Source organism: Bubalus kerabau, chromosome 1, assembly GCF_029407905.1.
Source record: "Bubalus kerabau isolate K-KA32 ecotype Philippines breed swamp buffalo chromosome 1, PCC_UOA_SB_1v2, whole genome shotgun sequence".
NCBI classification, from domain to species: Eukaryota; Metazoa; Chordata; class Mammalia; order Artiodactyla; family Bovidae; genus Bubalus; species Bubalus kerabau.
This window is the reverse complement of record NC_073624.1, coordinates 4,672,441-4,693,098: the sequence shown is the minus strand read 5'-3', so window position 1 is coordinate 4,693,098 and position 20,658 is coordinate 4,672,441. Positions and strand designations below refer to the sequence as shown.

At 54.7% G+C, this 20,658-nt stretch overlaps 2 protein-coding genes across 3 annotated transcripts in view; one reads left to right on the top strand and one right to left on the bottom strand.

Moving 5' to 3' along the window:
* The window catches only part of ARHGAP8 (Rho GTPase activating protein 8), a 50,834-nt gene extending 49,570 nt beyond the window's left edge, over positions 1 to 1,264 (top strand). For both annotated transcript variants that reach the window (XM_055564824.1, XM_055564897.1), the window contains 2 exons: positions 67 to 170; positions 836 to 1,264. In XM_055564824.1, coding sequence (XP_055420799.1) covers positions 67 to 170; positions 836 to 1,180 — 449 coding nt within the window. In that variant the 3' untranslated portion in view covers positions 1,181 to 1,264. The remainder of the gene's footprint in view (positions 1 to 66; positions 171 to 835) is intronic.
* A 13,451-nt stretch (positions 1,265 to 14,715) lies between these two features.
* Positions 14,716 to 20,658, bottom strand: part of PHF21B (PHD finger protein 21B) — an 84,907-nt gene continuing 78,964 nt past the window's right edge. Inside the window, exons 9-14 of the mRNA XM_055564677.1 lie at positions 20,066 to 20,088; positions 18,899 to 19,057; positions 17,343 to 17,418; positions 16,883 to 16,986; positions 15,311 to 15,916; positions 14,716 to 15,030 (exon numbers count right to left, since the gene is read on the bottom strand). Of these exons, the coding sequence (XP_055420652.1) occupies positions 15,698 to 15,916; positions 16,883 to 16,986; positions 17,343 to 17,418; positions 18,899 to 19,057; positions 20,066 to 20,088 (581 nt within the window). The 3' untranslated portion in view covers positions 14,716 to 15,030; positions 15,311 to 15,697. The remainder of the gene's footprint in view (positions 15,031 to 15,310; positions 15,917 to 16,882; positions 16,987 to 17,342; positions 17,419 to 18,898; positions 19,058 to 20,065; positions 20,089 to 20,658) is intronic.

The window sequence follows — 20,658 nt, the reverse complement described above, 5'->3', positions numbered from 1 at the left end:
ACCCCTGCCCGTCCTCGGAGGGATGCAGGAAGGGGACGCTCAGGAAAGACCCTTGGGCCGTGGCAGGTGTGGAGAGCAGCCTGCGGGTGACCTGCTGCCGCCAGATCCTGCAGAACCTTCCGGAACACAACTACGCCGTCCTCAGCTACCTCATGGGCTTCCTGCACGAGGTGAGGGGGCTGAGCCGGTGCCCAGGCAGACCAGGCCTGGGTTCTCACCTCCCTCGACCCTGGAGCCCACTCTGGGCCCGAAGGGCCTCCTACAAGGCCTGGCTGGGCCACATCTCTGCCCGGCAGGTCATGGGGCAGGTCAGGGCTGGGGGTGGGGTGTGGACAGGGGCTGTGTGCCCAGACCAAGGATGCTCAGAGTCTGCCGCCGGCATGGGGCCTAAGCAGGAAGCATCATGCGTGTCCTGGGCCTGCAGCACCATGAGCCACACACCGGGGGCCCTAAGACAGTAGAAATGTCTCCTCTCCCGGCCCTGGGGTTGCTCTAAGTGTTGGCCGAGATGAGGGGGCAGCCCCTTTGAGGAGGTAAGTTCCCTACATGCTCTCCTTAACCCTCCAAGAGCACCTGCATGCCAGGGCCCCACCCCCTGAGTCCTGGGAGTGGAGGAGGAGGCTGGGATGGGGTGGGGAGGATGTTGTGGACATTCCGGAAGGAAATCAAGAGATCAGAGCCAGTGCCCCTCCCCCCCCAGGCATCAGTGCCCATCCCTTCCGTTTTACAGGGGCGGCGGCCCAGGTCACAGCGCGGGCGGGCGGCTCCAGCGCTCCTCCAGGCGCAGGGAACACAGGTCACACCTCCTCTCATCGCCGCCTTGTTCTCACCCCAGGTGTCCCAGGAGAGCATCTCGAACAAGATGAACAGCTCCAACCTGGCCTGCGTCTTCGGGCTGAATCTGATCTGGCCATCCCAGGGGGCCTCCTCCCTGAGTGCCCTCGTGCCCCTGAACCTGTTCACCGAGCTGCTGATTGAGTACTACGAGAAGGTCTTCAGTGGCCGCGGGGAGCACGGGGCAGAGGCCAGCGAGCAGGGCGCTCCCGGTGCCAGAGGCTCCGTCCCCAACGAAGGCGCCTCCACAGGAGACAGACCCGCCTCCGGTGACAGACCCGCCTCCGGCCTCGCCAGGCCCCCGCTCCCTCCGCGTCCCCTGACCACGGCCTGGAGACTCCTCTAGGAAACATCAGTGGTGGTCTCTGCATCTGTGTTTTGTAAACTTGCCATTAAACGATCTTCTAGGGAACCAACCTTCCGGTGAAAATTCTGTGGTTCTGATTCGTCAGCCCCTCTTGTTCGGTCATGGCAGGCTGAGACAAGATGATGGATCTGTTAGGATCGGGACTCGCCCGGCCTCCCTGAAAATGGGAATGTACTGGCTGGGCCTCGTACCAGGCATCTCCTGCTGCCTCGATGCCACATGACAAACCGTGCAGACCCACTGACTTAGAGCAGCGGCCGCTGGTCACTGCCTGCGAGTCGGTGGGTCAGCGGGCAGTTCTGGTCTCTTCAGGACTTGCTTGGCAGGTATCAGGCACCAGGGTGGCTGGGGAGACTCCACCCTCCCGCAGGCATTGTGTTTCCGTTTGATGAATGGGCACGCATTCCCTGGACATGAGCCAAGTCCAAGCAAGAGCGCTAGCACGGCTGCTTACGAGCTTGGGTGGCATCACTAAGGCTCACACCCTGTCGGCCAGAGCTGGCCTCAGGGCCAAGGCCAGGGTCATAGCGGAAGGGCAAAGGGTGCGGATAACAGGAGGGGGAGAAACGTGGCCATCGGCTGCCCGAGGGCTGCAGGACGTGTCCTAGCCCTATGGTCTCAGGCAGGCCAGCCCCTTGCCGTTGAGAGATGGTCCTGTGTTCCCAGCTCCCCCTTCAGTGAGGAACCGTGAAAAGTCACGGCTCCATATTGCCAGCAAAGAGCCCCCAATGTCCCTGATTGGCCGAGCCGAGGTCTCACCCTGGACAGGTGCTGTGTCCGGGGCAGGCACCGGTGGGCTGGCCTGGGTCAGGTGCCCCACACAGACCCCCAACAAAGGAGAGCTGGTGCCTGATGGGTCAGTGTGGGCAGGCCCCCACAACATACACCGCAGGCCAGGGTTTCAACAACAGGCCCTTATTTTCTTGCTGTTGTGGAGGCCGGAAGCCCAGGGTCAGCGTGCCAGCAGGCTTTACTTCTGGCGAGGGCGCTCCCCCTGACATGCAGACGGCAATCTCCTCTCTGTCCTCAGGAGACAGAAGGGCCAGCTCTCTAGTGTCCCTTCTCATAAGGACACACGACCTGTCGGTCCTGGGCCCCACACTCATGACCTCATTTAACTTTAAGCAGAGACGTTACTTTTCCAACAAAGGTCCATCTAGTCAAGGCTATGGTTTTTCCTGTGGTCACGTATGGATGTGAGAGTTGGACTGTGAAGAAGGCTAAGAATTGATGCTTTTGAACTGTGGTGTTGGAGAAGACTCTTGAGAGTTCCTTGGACTGCAAGGAGATCCAATCAGTCCATTCTGAAGGAGATCAGGCCTGGGATTTCTTTGGAAGGAATGATGCTAAAGCTGAAACTCCAGTACTTTGGCCACCTCATGCGAAGAGTTGACTCTTTGGAAAAGACTCTGATGCTGGGAGGGATTGGGGGCAGGAGGAGAAGGGGACGACAGAGGATGAGATGGCTGGATGGCATCACTGACTCGATGGACGTGAGTCTGAGTGAACTCTGGGGGTTGGTGATAGACAGGCAGGCCTGGCGTGCTGCGATTCATGGGGTCACAAAGAGCCGGACACAACTGAGCGACTGAACTGAACTGAACTCTGTAAGGAGGGCTTCCTTAGTGGCTCAGACAGTAAAGAATCTGCCTACAAAACAGGAGACCTGCATTCGATCCCTGGGTTGGGAAGATCCCCTGGAGAAGGGAGTGGAAACCCACCCCAGTATTCTTGCCTGGAGAATCCCATGGACACCTGGAGCTACTTCCTGAATGCGGAGAGTGTGGGCGCCGTGCTCACCTCCTGCCTCTTCTCACCTCCACACTCACTGCACTCCCATCTGTGGCTGTGGTCGCCTGCCTGCCTGTCCTCGTCTCTGTAAGGGAGGGGACGTGCCCACTGAGCCATCTCCCAGCGCCCAGCAGTGAGTGGGTGACACCTCGTTTCAAGGACCCAGCAGACTGAGAGCAGGGGAGCATCCTCTTGCTTCTCTGATGCGGGTTCTGTGTCGTGTCCAGGCCAGAGCACAGCGTCCCCAAGTCCCGGCCATTCAGGTGGTGAGGACATTGGTCCTCCCTGTGGCTTCTGGGGCAGAGGAGGTGGGGGCTGGTGGCAGGTGCTGGAGAGGAGACCCTCCCACTGACACAGCACGTCCTCCTGGGGAGAAGCAGGCCCAGCCCCAGCAGCGTGGGCTATGGAGTCCCAGTCCAAGGTCACAGGTGTGAGGCCTTGCACCAAGGCCATAGACACAGAGCCCAGAACCAAGGTCACCTCTAGAACTGACTGAGCCCCTTTGTAACTGCTGCCAAAAGCCCCCCTGATCATCACCAGCCAGTTTCCTGACCCCAAGTTAGGCAAAAATGCCCACCCTCTGCTCACCCTATAGCCCCTAACCAATCACCTAATAGTACCCTTCCAGCAGGAATTTTCTTTGTCTTGAGGCTATAAAAATTGGCTACTAACCCACAAAAGCTGTGACAAACCTAGACAGTGTATTAAAAAGCAGCGACATCACTTTGCCCACAAAGGTCCGTCTAGTCAGAGCTACTGTTTTTTCCAGTAGTCATGTATGGATGTGAGAGTTGGACTATAAAGAGAGTTGAGCACTGAAGAATTGATGCTTTTGAACTGTGGTGTCGGAGAAGACTCTTGAAAGTCTCTTGGACTGCAAGGAGATCCAACCAGTCCATCCTAAAGGAAATCAGTCCTGAATATTCATTGGAAGGACTGATGCTGAAGCTGAAACTCCAACACTTTGGCCACCTGATGCGAGGATCCAACTCATTGGAAAAGACCCTGATGCTGGGAAAGATTGAGGGCAGGAGGAGAAGGGGACGACAGAGGATGAGATGGTTGAGTAGCATCACCAATTCAATGGACATGAGTTTGATCAAACTCAGCCAGATAGTGAAGAACAGGGAAGCCTGGCGTGATGCAGTCCATGGATCACAAAGAGTCAGACACAACTTAGTGACTGAACAATAACTCATGAAAACTTTGGCTCTCCCTGGAGCCGGCCCGCTATTCTGACAGCATCCCATCAGCTCTGCCTGATGGGTCAAGAGCTCGGCCTGCCGTGCTCCCAGTGCCCACATTGTCTCTGCTCTTTGTTCTTAATGAACTCACTCCCTTCTGCAATGCTCTGTGTCTGGAAGTTCTTTTCCGACCTGTGCTGGGACGGGTCGTGGTCGGGGGCTGCGCCGGGTCCCTCCCGTGAGGGTCTGAGGATGACACGGCCACGCGGGCCACACGCCAGGAGGAGACTTCACCATCCTCACTGGTGCCTGAGGGGTGGGGGCTGCTGCAGAAACACCTCCCACCCGCCTCTGCCTCCTGGTGGAGCCCAGCCAGATGGGCTTTCAGGGTTGGGGCTTGAGCGGCTCTAAGTAACAGCCGTCTCCCTGCCCAGACTGAGAACACTGAGGAAGAGGCAGACTCAGGAGCCCCTCTGGGGGTCAAAGTGTCTGCTTCGAGCTGGCCAGGGCCCTGCCTGCCTACACTCTGTCTGTGGCCAAGGGTGCTCGCTAACTAGTCACCCTAATTTTGACAAACACTGCCTGATCGCTGAGCCCGGGGAAGACGCAGGCCAGAGCCCATGTGTTCTGCAGGCAGTTGGCTCCAGACCTCCAAGTTCCACCGTCATAATATTCCCTCTTCCCATGGGAGGGGCGAGGGGGCGGGGAGAGAGGCCAGGAGGATTAGTCCTCACTGGTGAAGTCCCTCCCCAATCTGGGGCAGGTGGGCCTACGTGTCTACTCCGATCATCTCATTTCTGGTCTACAGATGAGGACCTGGGGGACCAGAGAGGTACAGGAATTTACTCTAAGTCACACAGCTTGCATGTGGCAGAGCAGGGATTCAGATCTGTGCAGCCCTGTGCTGTGGGGGCCAAAGAGAGGGGTCAGGGCCTCCGTCTCCCCACCGTACAGTGGAGGGGGATGTTCACACTCCACACTCCCCTCCAGCTGCCAGGGCATCGGCTCAGAAACCACGAGACCTGAGACTGAATCAGCTCCACCGCAAGTCTGATCAGATGCAACCTCCTGGCCCGGCTTCCTGTCTGAACACATTTGAACGATCCCATGAGGACGTCAGGGTTTGTCTGCCCAGTGTTGGCAACAGCCAAGGCTTGGAAACCACCTGCGTGCTCCTTGGTGGATGAAAGGACCGAGAAGGTGTGATTATGTGCTCAGTGGGAGATTATTTAGCCATAGAAACAAGGAAATCCTACCACTTTTGACAACATGGATGGACGCTGAGGATGCTATGCTAAGTGAAGGAAGTCAGGGAGAGAAGAAAAAAACCCTATGATCCCATTTAATATGTAGAACAAAAACCACCCGTGTCATAGAAAAAGAGATCAGATTTGTGGTTACCAGAGACAGGAGGTGGGGAAGGAGGAACTGGAAGACAGTGATCAAAAGTCAAAAACCTCAGCCGTAAGATAAGTAATACTAGGAATACAACTAGCAATTTGATGACTATAGCCATTCCTGCTGTCTGATACATAGGAAAGTTGTTAAAAGGGTAGGTACTAAGCGTTCTCATTACACGGAGAAATTGTTTTCTTCTTATTGTACCTATATGAGATGATGAATGTCAGCTGAACCTCTTATGATAGTCATTTCACGATACACGTACATCAGACCCACATGCTACATGCCTTAAACTCACCCAGTGGGTGGGAGGGGGGTTCAAGAGGGAGGGGACATATGTATACCTGTGGCCGATTCCTGCTGATGTATGGCAAAAATCATCACAATATTGTGAAGTAATTATCCTCAAGGGCTTCCCTTGTGACTCAGCTGGTAAAGAATCCGCCCGCAATGTGGGAGACCTGGGTTTGATCCCTGGGTTTGGAAGTTCCCCTGGAGAAGGGAGAGGCTACCCACTCCAGTATTCTGGCCTGGAGAATTCCATGGACCGTACAGTCCATGGGGTTGCAGAGGGTCGGACACGACTAAGCGACATTTACACACACAATTATCCTCTAGTTAAAAATGAAATTTAAAAAAGAAAAAGAAAAAAGGCTTCGTGATGTACATCAATTAGTTCTCAGTAAAACTGGAGAGAAAAAAGGTTTGTCTGCTGCCAAACTATATTTTGCACACTTCCTGGTTGGACCAGAATCATCTACATCTTTGGGCTTAAAACAGCTCTGGGTCACCCAGGTGGCTGTGCACGCCTGTCCCCACCCCCACCCAGTCCTGGGCACACCTCTTCAGCAGCCGCAGTCACCGTAAGTAGATGGCGAATGTTCACAAAAGCCACGGGAGTTCAGGCCTTCCAAGCCCGGCGGCCTTCCACTCGGGATGGACTCCAGAGGCTGCAGCCTGTGCTCACTCCATGCCAGCCTCCCCGAGCTGGGCGGCCGCAACCTGTGCCCTCATGGCTCCAGGTTCCGGCCCTGTGTCCTGGGCTCCAGGAGCACCCCAGGGCCCACTGATCTGAGCAGCGTAGCCTGTCTCCTCCTAGCCCCCTCTTTCTCACCCGTCTCTCCACATCCCCCCTCCTGGTTCTGGTCTGGCCCCCCACTCCATTGTGGCTCAGATGGTAAAGCGTCTGCCTGCAATGCGGGAGACTCGGGTTCGATCCCTGGGTTGGGCAGATCCCCTGGAGGAGGAAATGGCTACCCACTCCAGTACTCTTCCCTGGAGAGTCCCATGGACAGAGCCTGGTGGGCTACATACAGTCCATGGGGTCGCGAAGAGTCAGACATGACTGAGCGACTTTCACCTTCTCTTCTTCTTTCTCTCCATCCTTCTTTATCCATCTTGGCTGTTCCTTCCAGCTTTCCCTCTCTCACAGCCAAGCGCAGCCAGAACCATGCTCTTGGACAACTTGAAAAGTATTATTTTTTCTTTTCTATTCCCATACAAAGCTCTGTTTCTTTTCTCGTACATCCTTTTTTCCTTTTTTTTTTAAAACACAACCTTCCAGATCCAGCCAACCACAGTCAGGCACGGGGGTGAGTGGGGGATGGGGCTTGGACCAGCCTGAGTGGGCTCCCCCACCCCCGAAGGGTTCAGTTCGGAGCCCGAGGCAAACCCACCACTGGCCCCCCGGCCTCTGGAAGCGCGGCTGGCATCCGCGCCCCTCGCCCCCAGGAAGGCGTCTTCTTCTCAAACAGTTCGGAACAACCCGAAAACGGCCTCAGAGTTGTGCTGCCAGGAAAAGAAAAAAAAGTCTGAAATAAAAAAAATGATGGCTCCCTTAAGAGCACACCACTGTGAACACCAGAATTAACAGCAACATTAAATCAAACCTCATGCATTATGCAGAAAGGTTTACCGTGCGGAGCACAGTTGTGAAATATATGTTTCAAATTTTCTGACGCCGAGAGGTGGCCCCGAGACGCTCTCCCGTGGCTGCTTTGATAGCAGCCTCCCTTTCACAAGTGATAATCGTGGAATCCCAGCGCCAGCGCCGCGTGGTCCTGTCACCCTTCCCTTGTATCAAAGCACCATTTCCACAGCAAGAGAAAACAATTATGGTGATAATGTGTTGCAGACCCAGGCAGCACGTACCAGCCTGAAACAATGAAACGTGATGCCGGAATGAGGGCCCCAGAGTGTTTCTATTGACGAGAACGTGTGAGATGAATTGCCCAAACATTCACTTTTGCAGAAATGACAGAGATTTTAAGTGACTCCAGAGATTAGGCAGGCTGCCCAGGACTTGTAGCTGACATCTACCAGGAATGAATGAATCCTGCCCAGAGTAGAAGCGTCTGTAGGCAGAGCAAGTAGCTGGTCCATTCCAAGGAGCCCAGCAATGGGGGGCTGCATCGCGGGGGAGCAGGCACTGGGTTCCCCGATTCTGGTGCAGCTCAGACTCGCAGACCTGTGACCCTATAGGTGAGTCATGTTGCCCAGCAAGGGGGGTTCAAAGTGAGAAGGCTCAGCTTGGGTTTCTGTCCTCCACGTGGGAGTGTGGCTGGGGTAAGTTCTTGGAGCTTTTTCTCGTTTGCATAATGGGAAAAACAGTCTCCACCCTGCAGGTCTCTGTGTGCTTTGCAGCATCTGTTTTGTGCCAGGAGTAACAGTCTCACAATTATAGAGGTTGGGTGGTGAGGAGGGGGTACACTTCCTGCCTTCATGGGGCTTGCAGAAGAGCTGGGGAGAAAAGCAAATAAAAGCACAAAATATGCCTTTTTTATTTTTTAAATTATTTTTCATTTATATTTTTTCTTCCAATACCTTAAAACATTTATTTACTTATTTTTATTTTTCCATTTTTATTTATTTGGCTGCGCTGGGTCTTAGTTGTAGCAAGTGGGAGCTTTAGTTGTAGCATGGGAACTCTCAGTTATGGCTTGTGGGGTCTAATTCCCTGACCAGGGATCGAACCGGGGCCCCTGGCGTTGGAAGCTCAAGGCATCAGCCACTGTACCACCAAGGAAGTCCCCAGATACGTCTTTGTAGAGCTACCACAGTATGAACAGGACTCAGGCAGGTGCAGGAGAGAGGTGGGAGACGGGACGGTCCTGGCAGCTCCCAGGCTTGAGCGATTTGGGCCCCGAAGTGGGATCCTCCCCAGATATAGACGGGATGGAAGAGGCAGGGCAATCCCTGCTGTTGGTTTGATAACAAAAAGCTTTCCTGTTTTGTTATCAGAAAAATAATTGCTGAGGGGAAAAAAAATCACGGACAGAAAGAAAGTGCAAACAAAGGCACTGAGCATGATTTAAAATTTTACCACCCGCGGAGAAGCACTGTTAATATTTTGAGGAATTGGCACTTTGCTACACTGCTGGTAGAGATGTAAATTGGTACAATCACAATTTAGCAAGCTGGTGAAGTTAAAGCTGATCCAGCAATTGTGACTCGAGAGACATAAACCAAAAAGGGAGGTACGGAGCAATTACTGCAGGGTTGTCGTCAGAGCAGACAATCAGATGCGACCTGAGTGTGTCCATCAATAGAAGAAAAGGCAGATGAAGGAGAGTGACTTCCATGAGAGTGAACAGTGTCCTGCAGGAAAAATGAATGAATTGGATCTGTACGTTTCCATGTGACTGAATCTCTGAGGATTATGCGGAGACGAGGAGAAGTTGCAGGATGATAAATACAGGGTGCTATGGCTTGTGTAAAGCTTTAAAACGCCCCAATCCTATATAGTTTATGAATCGAAAATATTACACGTCTGGAACAATATCCAGAAGGCATTTTCAAATTTTATTTAAGTTTTGACTGCACTGGGTCTCTGTTGCTGGGCTCAGGCTCTCTCTAGTCGTGGCGAGTGGGGTCTACTAGTCTCTAGCTGTGGGGCACAGGCTTCTCACTGCGGTGGCTTCTCTTGTTTTCGAGCACAGGCTCTAATGCGTGTGGGGTTCTATAGCTGCAGCGCGTGTGGGATCTTCCCAGAGCAGGGATCAAACTGGTGTGCCCTGCATTGGCAGGCGGATTCTTAACCACTGGACCACAAGAGAAGTCCCAGAAGGAATTTTTTAAAAAATTGAGTAGGAAGGTGGTCTTTAACTTTTACTTTGGTTTAAGTTTTTCTAAGGGGCTTCCCAGGTGGCTTAGCGGTAAAGAATCCACCTGCCGAAGCAGGAGACGCAAGAGACAAGGGTTCGATCCTTGTTTCGGGAAGATCCCCAGGAAGAGGACATGGGGACCCACTCCAGCATCCTTGCCTGGAAAATCTCCATGGACAGAGGAACCTGGCAGGCTACAGTCCATGGAGTCACAGAGAGCTGGACACGACTGAGCTACTGAGCACACACATACATACAAGTTTTTCTAAGGACTCTTAGTGTAAATAAGTGCTCTGCTTCCAGTATGGCTGAATAACTCTCTTGGGACTTGACTTTTCCACAGCATCTGTAAACGCTAGACAAAATACAGAAGAACACAGGAAAGCAGACAGAAGATCAACAATGGGCAGGCCCTGGAGAACGAGTGAGGACGGGCTGGAGGGAGGGCCACACCTGGAGAGGGACTGCCCGGGACGAGTGACCTTTGCCCTTTACGTGCTTTAATCTGATCTGGGCCAAAGTCGGCAATTCCGTTACAATGGCTACATGGACAACAGGAACCAGGAGTCTTTTTGGCTTAAAGAGCAGAGGATAGAGTTTGGAACAGTCACTGGAAGGTGGGTAGGGAATTCTGGACAGGAGAGAGCCAGACAGGGAGAGTCTATATTTTGACCATTTAAACTCTGGTTAAAGTTCTGCCTGATCGCTGAGTCACAAATGTAGGATAGACACCAGCTAATGCTAAAAGAACTGAACTGGGGTTTGAGCCACCAACTGAGTTTGCAGTCAGGGCCCAGTTCAGTGCCTGCTAAAGCAAGCAAAAGCCAGCACTCTTCAAAGGACTGTAACAGAACGCAGGGTCTCTACAACATAATATCCACAACATCCAAGATGTAATTAAAAATTATTCATCATACAAAGAAACAGGAAAATGCAATCCAGTCTAAAATAATCAATGACGTGTGCAGGGTAAGTCACTTCAATCATGTCTGACTCTTTGTGACCCCATGAACTATAGCCCGCTAATCTCCTCTGTTCAAGGGATTCTCCAGGAAAGAATGCCTGAGTGGGTTGCCATACCCTCTTCCAGGGGATCTTCTGACCCAGGGATCGAACCCATGTCTCTTATGTCTCCTGCATTGGCAGGTGGGTTCTTTACCACTAGCACCACCTTGAAAAACAATCAATGGAGACCAACCTTAAAATAATGCAGGTGTTGAAAATAGCAGTCAAGGATGTTCAGTTCAGTTCAGTTCAGTCGCTCAGTCATATCCGACTCTTTACGACCCCATGAATTGCAGCACGCCAGGCCTCCCTGTCCATCACCAACCCCCGGAGTTCACTGAGACTCACGTCCATCGAGTCAGTGATGCCATCCAGCCATCTCATCCTCTGTCGTCCCCTTCTCCTCCTGCCCCCAATCCCTCCCAGCATCAGAGACTTTTCCAATGAGTCAACTCTTCGCATGAGGTGGCCAAAGTACTGGAGTTTCAGCTTTAGCTTCATTCCTTCCAAAGAAATCCCAGGGCTGATCTCCTTCAGAATGGACTGGTTGGATCTCCTTGCAGTCCAAGAGACTCTCAAGAGTCTTCTCCAACACCACAGTTCAAAAGCATCAATTCTTTGGCGCTCAGCCTTCTTCACAGTCCAACTCTCACATCCATACAGAGCAGCTATTATACACACCCTTGAGTTCATAAAGGAAAATATGCTTCAAGTAAATGAAAAGAGAGGAAATCACACTGAAGAACAAAAATAGAAACCTTTAAAAACAGGGAAATTCTGTAAGAGTGAAATACAGTATTTAAAACTATTTTTTACAAACAGAAAAGAAAAAGAAGCCCATTGGTGATGTTTAACAGGAGAATGGAGATGATAATACAGGAACTTTTATTATTTTCTTGAGGAACTTCCCTGGCTGTCCAGTGGTTAGAACTCTGTGCCTCCTCTGCAGGGGGTGCAGGTTCTATCCCTGGTTGGGGAACCAGGATCCCGCATGCCACGTAGCAAGGTCAGGAAATAAACGTGAAGTCAGTGACCGTGGATTTGGAAGTGACGCACACAGTGATTCTCCGGGGCTGATGTGAGCTGCTCTGACGCCAGTGCCATGCTCCTAGAGGTGGCCCACCCCAGGCTGCCCCGCCCCTCCTCCCCCTCCCCCCGCTTTCTGGGCAATGCCTCCACCTCGAGGAGCCCAGCAGTGGAGGTGGTGGGGACCCCTCCTCCTTCTGACTTAACCCCGGGGGGCGGGGGCAGCTGGGGGTGGAAGCACCGCCACACACGCCCTCCTGGGGCCAGCCCTCCCCTGCCTGGCTTCCCGATCCCGCAGGGACCTGCCTGATGCTGCTGGAACCAATGGGTCTCTGCCACTCGATGACAACAGGGACCCGATCAGAGCTGCCTGTGGGTAGGTGGGAGTCAAAACCAGGAATTCTTGGAGTGGGTGCTGGGGCCTCTCTCTGCGGCCTGGTGTGGGGTCCTCCCGGGGGACCAGAGGCAGGGGGTGGGGGTAGGGTGAGCAGCAGCTGCCCGAAGCAGGACAGGCTGAGGCTGGGGTGGCCCAGCAGGGTGGTCTCACAGTCTCAGATTGCAGCCACCTCCTGCTCAGACTTCTCCCTGGGGTGTACTTGGGGAGCCCCCCAGTCACACCTTGAGCTGCTGCACAGGGGAGGGCAGGACATCGAGGTGAGGACCAGGAACCCCCGAGTAGCATCACCAGACCCTGCAGGCGCTGTTCTCGGGGAGCCCCAGGGGGTCTGGGAGATGGGTGGGGGCACAGCAGAGTCTAGTTTAAGGAGTGCTGCCCACCACCATGGGACCCGCAGTCTGGGGTGAAAGTGTGGGGAGGGGCAGCGTGTGGTCAGGGACGCTTGGCCAGCCTGTGCCCCTTCATCTGTCTCCTCACGCTCGGTGGAGTCACCTGGGGGCCAGGTCACCATCTGCAGCCCCCGACTGGCCAGCTAGCCAGGTCCGGAGTGCACGTGCCTGCGACTAGGTTGGAGCGGCTCCCAGCCATCCACACGGGCCCCACGTGACCAGTGTCTAGCATCCAGAGAGGCAGAGCGTCCAGGAACCACGGACTGGGATAAAGCCACCTGCTGGCCGTGTGACCTGGGTGTGTCCCTCTTCAGGTCCTGGCGCTTCAAGTCCCCTGGGAGGGGCTGACGTGTCAGAGCAGGTCCCAGGAAGGAGGCAGGTGGGCTGGGCACACAGCTGGCCATCAGGGAACAGGGTCTTGGGCAGGACACCACTACGTGGGCTGTGCGGGGGTAGATGAAGCCAGGGGGCAGTCCTGCGTGGTCCTGCAGGGAGAAACCTCCAAGAAGCAGATCTCAGAGGACCCGTGGAAGGTGTCTGTTATGGGTTGTGTCCCTCACAAAAGATGCTGAAGTCCCTAGCCCCCCAGTATCTGTGAACATGATCTGATTCGGAAGTAGGATGACACAGTTTATGTGTGACCACTGGGGAGATCCCAGCACAGACACACGGAAAGCCGGGAGGTGGGACGAGGCCCGTGGGAACGCAGGAGTGGGGACCACACACACGGACCCACCCGCAGTGTTCAGTGATTACCAAAAGCACAGCCAAAGCGGTCTGACCAGTCGGCCCGGGCAGGGGAGCGGGTGGGGGTGGGGAGCAGGAGGCGCTGGCCGCAGCAGACCCCGCTGGGGACTCCAGGGGACAGTCACTTTGTCCTCCACCCCGTTCTCTGGCCAGAGCTGACTGTCCGTCGATGGGCTCCTCACCCAGCTGGACCAACCAGAGGCCTCTACATCACATCTGGAGCAAGGATGCAGGCGATCTGGCTTCCCAGTGTGACTAAGACCCAGGGCAGTTGTGGGACCCTGGGGCCATACTGCCCAGGAGGCAGAGACGGGTCCTGTGGATCCTGAGAGGAGGAGGAGGGGGAGGAGGGAGGGAACAGTGTGCACGTGGCCCCTGGCTCCACACAGAGCCTGCTCTGGGCTTCTGTTACTTGCGATTGTCAATCCTGGCCCTAAAAGGGGTGCCTGCACCCCCCGGGGTTGGGCAATCTGTGCGTGGTAGCCCCGCCCAGGGTTCTCTCTTCCCTCCTTCCCTTGAGGTGGGCTGAGGGCAGGACCCTGACCTTTACCCCCTCCAATCCCCACCTCCCTGCCCCCCGACCCCGTGCTCCCCGAGGCCTCTCTGTTGAAAGCAAGGAAACAAACCACAGGGCTCTGAAACCATCCATCGAGTTTAATGCATCGTACAGAAGGAAACTACATCGGCGTATTCAAGACAAACACTGTTTCTCTATCCTCACTAGCCATCGGACGGCCCTCCCTGGTCCAAAAAAAAACTAAGTCTCAAGACACATCGGCAGCTACCCCTCCCGGGTCCAACCTTTCACATCCTCCCATTAACAATTTTTTCAAAAACAGAATTCAATCCATCCGAGAAGAAAAACCAACCAACTGAAAAAAAAAAAAAAAAAGGAACCTGAAGACATTTACATCGCAAGCCACGCGGTAATGCATAATTGGCATCTCGAGTAACCAATATATAAGACATGTGTCTCACAGTTCACTTTGTTCATCAATAAAAGAATATAAAAATCTTGTTCAGCCCAGTGTTAAGTGTATCAAAATAGATCTGTATCGTACAGCACAGTTTCTCCCGGAGTCGTGGAAATGACAGGAGGGACCGTTGGCGGGCTGTGTGGGGCGCCGGCCAGCCTCCTTGCTGCGCACCCGGCATATGCGTGCGTGTGTGCACACGCACACGTGTGCACTGCGATCGGCACCGTGTGATATGCTGGGGGTGGGAGCCCCGTGGCTCCCAGATGCTCATCCTGTTGTGCTAAGTTCTAAGTCCCTCGGGGACTGGAGAAGCCATAAGGCTTGACAAGCCTGCACAGCCCACCCCAGACGCAGGAGCCCTTTGATGACGGCGGGTGCCCTCCCTCCGTTTTTGGGGAGACTGCAAGAAGAGGGACCCCCCCAGTCTCCCGAGGCCACTGGTCTCTCCCTCCCCCCTCCCCCCACTTCTTAAAAGCTGCTCTGGGCCCCTCCGGTTTGGCAGCCTTCCCCTCCGCCCGAGGGGGCTCCCGTTCATCCCTGGCAGCGGAGACCCCGGTGAGCGGGAAGCAAAGTCACCAAGTCCCCTTCACATTAAATTATCTCACAATAAAAACGCCATACAAAAATGTAAAGTTATTTTTTTGGCATAGTGTCTGTACTGGCAAGAAAAGAGGAATGGGATATCTTATCGGCTCTTCGAAAGGAGAAAAGAAAAGGCTTCGGTCGTTAAGTTGAACGAGTCAACCTCAGGTGGAAAACCTGTCAAACGCCTCCCCAGCATGGCTGCAGCTCCATCTCGCCCAGAAACTCTGTGATAAAAAGACACCAAGGGCAAGATGAATCCAGAAAGTGAGCAGAGGCAGGGAGGAGGCGTGCAGCAAGGGTGCCCCCTGAGGTCAGGGGCCAGACAGAGGCCCGGCCGACAGCGGCGTCCGACCCCTCGGGAGCGTCCTTCAAGTTAAACAGCTGCGATTCTGAACGCTAGGAACACTGATGATGGGGGCCGGGCGTCTGGAACGCCTGGTGCGCCTGACGGCCCCGTGAGGGCGGGCGGGCGGGCGGCGGAGTCTACCTAGGTTTGCTACCCACCTCTCGCTCCAACTAGCTCTACTACTCAGCTACGTCGTGTCCTCGGCTCCCCTCCCACAAGCACGTAGGGCGCCTCGGCCCTTCTGTCGGGCGTGGGGCTGACTCGAGGCTGAGGAGACAGCTGTGCCCGGAAGGCGGGGAGCTGACTCTGCGCCCCCAGCTGGATTCCGGGCGTCCTGTCTGACCGGGAAGCGGGCAGGACTCCATCCCCAGAGTCCTGGCTCTGGGACTCTCATTCAGCTCCTCCTCCCTTCTTTCCTGTCTCTGTCTGGTTTTAGGTTTGACTGAAATTCATAGTGTGTATGAATTAAGGCTGACAGAACCCGCAGGTCTTGCAAGCAGGGTCCCAGTGACTTTCCGCGGGTGTGAAGACGGGTCCCTTGGGGGTCAGTTGTGCCCCTGGGGGTGCTGGAGGGCAGAGTGCATGGCTGCTGTTGAGGGCTTGGTCCAGGGCCCTGCCAGCAGTGGGGCGGGGCTGGTGGTCGTCATGGTGACCTGGAGCATCTGATCACCCTGTATCAGTCTAAGGAGGGCCCGCAGGCGGTCCAAGGATGACTGGGTGCCCCTCTGCCGGGCCAGCAGGCTTGTCTTGAGCTCCAGGCATTTCTGTTCAGGGAAAGTGTCAGAGAGAACGGTCTCAGCATTTAGCAATGCATGCCTCCCGGGGCAGCCCCTTCTCCCAAAGTCCCTCCCTTCCCTCGCAGAGGCTGAAAGAAAGGAAGAGGGCCTCACACACCAGCTAGAAGCGAAAAACGGAATCCAATGGCAGTCAGATCCACAGAAGAAGTTGGTTTAGGATTCAGGGCTGGAACTGGTGTGTGTGCAGGGATGTGGGAGTGTGCTCCCTGTGTCTGGGGGGCTTCCAGCTGACCACACCATCCCCGCCTCCTGCTGGAGGAAGCTCGGAGCCTGCTCTGGCTCGGCTGCAGCCCCCAGAAAGACCTTGAGCTTGTTGGCCAGGTCTTTGCTCTTTCTCTTGCCTGCTGTGTTCACGGCTTTTTCTAGCCCTTTAGGTTTCATGGCATCACAGTACAGTGGTTAAGCACTGAGGCCTCAAGTTAGAGTTTGAATCATTTGCTGCTTGGGCAAATAACTTCAACTTCCTGAGACTATGTCCAAAACTCCAAGATGGGAATAATCACAGGGCCTCTTCACAGAGTTATTGAGCGGATTAAATGAAATACAACATGTAAGAAGTTTTTACCAGGGCCTGACACTGCCGTCACCATCATCGACAGCAAATTCATCACCATCACCACCAGCATCACCAGCATCACCACCTGTTGCCACCACTCTACAGAGAAGAAACCATCATGCTCCCTTTATACAAGAAGAAACTGAGGTTCAGAGATAGGGCCTTGCTGAGGTCACAGAGCTGAGAAGGAGCAGTCAGATGTCCCGCGCCTTGATAACTATGTGTCTTCTGAGTCACAGAGCTGCCCTCTCCACCTGCTGACTCCCTGAACGATGCTGGTAAGTCCGCCCTCTTCTGGGGCCTCAGTAACCGGACAGTAACACTTTGATCTGCACTATCCCGTGGTCCCCCGGGCAGACCCCGCCCGCCCTGCAGACCTTCACGGCCGAGGCCAGGCGCCGGTCTCGCTCCTCCAGTTGCTGGCGCTCGCTCTGCAGCTCACTGCCCCTCTGCAGCAGCTTCTGCTTCTCCTCTTCTTTGACTAGGAAAGAGGAAGGACTAGGAAAGGGCCTGGGTCCCAGGCCCCACCGGGAATGGCAGGTAAGCCGGGGCTGGGCTGTGGCTGAGCAGGAGAGGCAAGAAGAATCCTAGGTCCATCCCTAGGGGTCACTCTGGCCACATCCTCCTGCAGGTGCCAGAGGCTCTTGCCAGATGCTCAGGGGCTGAAATTCCACCTCCGCAGTAACTGCCCTGCACTCAGGATTAGTCCCAGGCTCCCTCTTTTCAGAGCTTTGGATCAGAGCAGCCTCTGCTGGGCCCAAAGTGAGTCCAGCAGTCTGAGGGCGGGGTTGAACAGAAGGGCGTCTCTGCCCCTTCCCAGTTGCCCCGATGTCTCACCTGTCTTGTGGGTGACGTAGGAGTGCACGATGGCCAGCATCCCAGTCCAGGGCACACCTCCATCTTTCTTTAAGGCCTGGAGAGCAGATGGGGAACTGAGCCAGCAGGCAGCCCAGGGCCCGCCACGCTCCAGCTGAGGAACCTGGGGCTGGGGAACGGGGGTAACAGGGGCACGGGCACGAGTTCTCTGGGCTGCCACACCCCCTCTCCTCAGGTCCCCACAAAACCCGGTATGATGGGAACTCAATGTTTCCTAAAATAAAGAGGCTTCCTCATTGAAATAAAGAGGATTCCGCAATGATTTTACAAGTAACACATTCTATAGAAAAGTGTACTTTTAGAATAGCATTGAAACTTCCCACCATCCAGCCACATACAATATTAACACTTGCAAGTATTTTCACCCAGGTTTTCTATTCTGCACCCTGTTTTTCTCAGTCAAATGGCTGACGATCAAACTAAACAGCAGCTACAAAACCTGTTTTTATTTTATTTTTAGTTTTTGAAAACGTAACCCTACATAGTGAACAAGTCCCAAAGAATTCCAAATTCCTTGTTAAAAAAAATCATTTTCAGTGACCCCATAATATCTCACTGGGTAAAGTGCCGGAATCTATTTCACCAACTCTTTGTGGGGAAGCCAGGCTGTTCCTATTTTATTCCCTTTTATAAAGAAAAGCTGAGGGATTTCCTTCTGCACAGAACTTTACCTGTATTGAACTATTCCGTAGGTTCTACTCCTCAAAGCAAGACACTGGGTTTAAAAGGTGTACACATTTTTAAGGTAACGTCTAAGAGTGCTCATTTCACCACATCATTGCCAGAAGGGAATGTTATCATTTTTGCTAATTTGATGGTTTTTCATTTGCATGTTGCTATCAGTGAGAACTGGGCATCCCTTGTGGCTCAGCTGGTGAAGAATCCGCCTGCGATGCAGGAGACCTGCTTTTGATCCCTGGGTTGGGAAGATCCCCTGGAGAAGGGAAAAGCTACCCACTCCAGTATCCTGACTTGGAGAATTCCACAGACTATATAGTCCATGGGGTCGCAAAGAGTCAGACACGAATGAACGACTTTCTAACGTGTTAACTGATGCTATTTTTTGTGGTTTGTGTTATTAGTACACTAAGTTGGAATCGCTAAATCAGCTGCAGAGGGACACCTCTGCTCGCTCTATACCCATGTCCTCAACCTTCAGTGTCTGAGATGGCCATGACGGAGGCTGTGATTGGCATCTACTGGGTGAGGCCAGGGACACCACTGAACACCCTACAGGGCACAGGACAGCACCCCCCAACAGATTATCCTGTCCCAAAGGTCAGCTGTGCTGAGGTTGCAAAGCCTGGTTCTCTACCCAGCCCCTCTTCTTGCACCTCTGCCTCTCACCCCGCCCCAGCCTGGCCCTCCCCGTCTCTGCTCACGGTGGGGATGACCCAGGAAGCAGGGACGGTTTGAGCAGCCTCAGATGTTGTGCCCGGTGAGGGAGGGCCCTGCAGTTCAGGGAGGTGGTGAAGGTGAGGGTTGGGTCACCCACACACAGACACAGCCTCCCGTACCTTCTGCTGGCATTTGGGGCACACCCACATGCCCTTGGGTGCTGTCTTGAGGGGTGGGTCCAGGCAGCTGAGGTGGTAGGCCCCCGGGCACGTGCCGCACGGCTGCAGGTTGGCCCCTCGCTTGCAGGCAGCACAGAGCTCATCGTGGGTGATCTCGTTCTGGAAGAGACGGGACGGTGGGAGGCAGGTCAGCGGGCTGGGAGTAGGGGCGGGGGGCAGGCAGCTGCCACCCCGACCTGCCTGGAACCCAGCTCTTCTGCCAGGGTTTTCAGCAGCTCTGGGAGACAGGACTAAGCCCCGAGGACGGGGGATAATGAAGTGAGCGCGGGCCTGCAAACCAGGAGGCGGAGCATCCCGGTCTCCTGCCTCAAAGCCAAGGCCCCCCAAGGCCTATGGGCTCCATGTAGCAGGACTCAGGCTCAAGGCACCTCCTGTCCCCATGCCCCGGCTGGCCAGGCACAGAGTGGCTGCGGACAAACGCTACCCCCGCTGCCATGGACTTGCGACACCGCAGGGTTAGGGCTGCAAACAACACAGTCTAATGGAAATGTCATCACATGTTGCTTTTTAGTGGCTCAACTGTGGCATGAAGGGACTGGAAGTTTAGAATTAGGTCTGAAACTGAGTAAAGAAAAACACTGAATAAACTCTGAAGACGTGCCCACAAATAAGGTTGTGACCAGCAAGCACCCTGGGAAGCAGGGACGTAGTGTGTGCGAGCTGAGTGGGGTTTCATAGGGTCACAGAAATGTAGGTGTGTGGGGTGGGACCCTGAGACCCAAGTCCAGTCCCTAATGAGGTGGGGAATGAGGCCCAGAGAGGGCCAGCTCTGCCCAAGGTCACACCGTGAGGCCAGACAACCCCCTGGCACTCAGCATCAGCTGCTTCCACGTGGGCTGCCACGGCTCCAGGGGTCCCTGTTTCCGGAGGGCTCCTGCTTGAACTGTGGGCTGAGCCCCGTGGTGATGCCCGACTCTGTGGGGCATGCTGGAAAGTGGACTGGAGCTATACAAAGCCCTCAGCACCGAGGGTGGAGCCCAAGGCCCTCTGCTCCATCTCACAGCAGCAGGACACTGGAACCCCGGCCCCTTGCCAGGAGTGACCCTACCTGGACTCTGTGGAAAGCATGTCCCACCCACCCAGGTGTGAAGACCAAGGGACACGTACCTTCCAGCAGGGGTCCTCATTGGCTAGCACAGGGAAGAAGGGCGGAGAACATGTTAGTGGCCATGGGAGCACCGATCAGGACTAGAGTCCACAAGGCCCAGGGTGTAAGGGAATGTTACAGGCCCTAGTGACTCCTGGGTCTTCACGAGGGGCTTGCTGGGAGTATCTCAGGTCCCAGTGACTCCTGGGTCCTCAACCCTGGGCATGCTGGGAGTATCACAGGCCCTAGTGACTCCTGGGTCTTCACGAGGGGCTTGCTGGGAGTATCTCAGGTCCCAGTGACTCCTGGGTCCTCAACCCTGGGCATGCTGGGAGTATCACAGGCCCTAGTGACTCCTGGGTCTTCACCAGGGGCATGCTGGGAGTATCTCAGGCCCCAGTGACTCCTGGGTCCTCACCCAGGGCATGCTGGGAGTATCTCAGGTCCCAGTGACTCTTGGGTCCTCACCAGGGACATAGGCCCCAGTGACTCCTGGGTCCTCAGGGCATGCTGGGAGTATCTCAGGCCCTGGTGATTCCTGGATCCTCACCAGGGGCATACTGGGAGTATCTCAGGCCCCACCGACTCCTGGGTCCTCCTCACTCAGGGCATC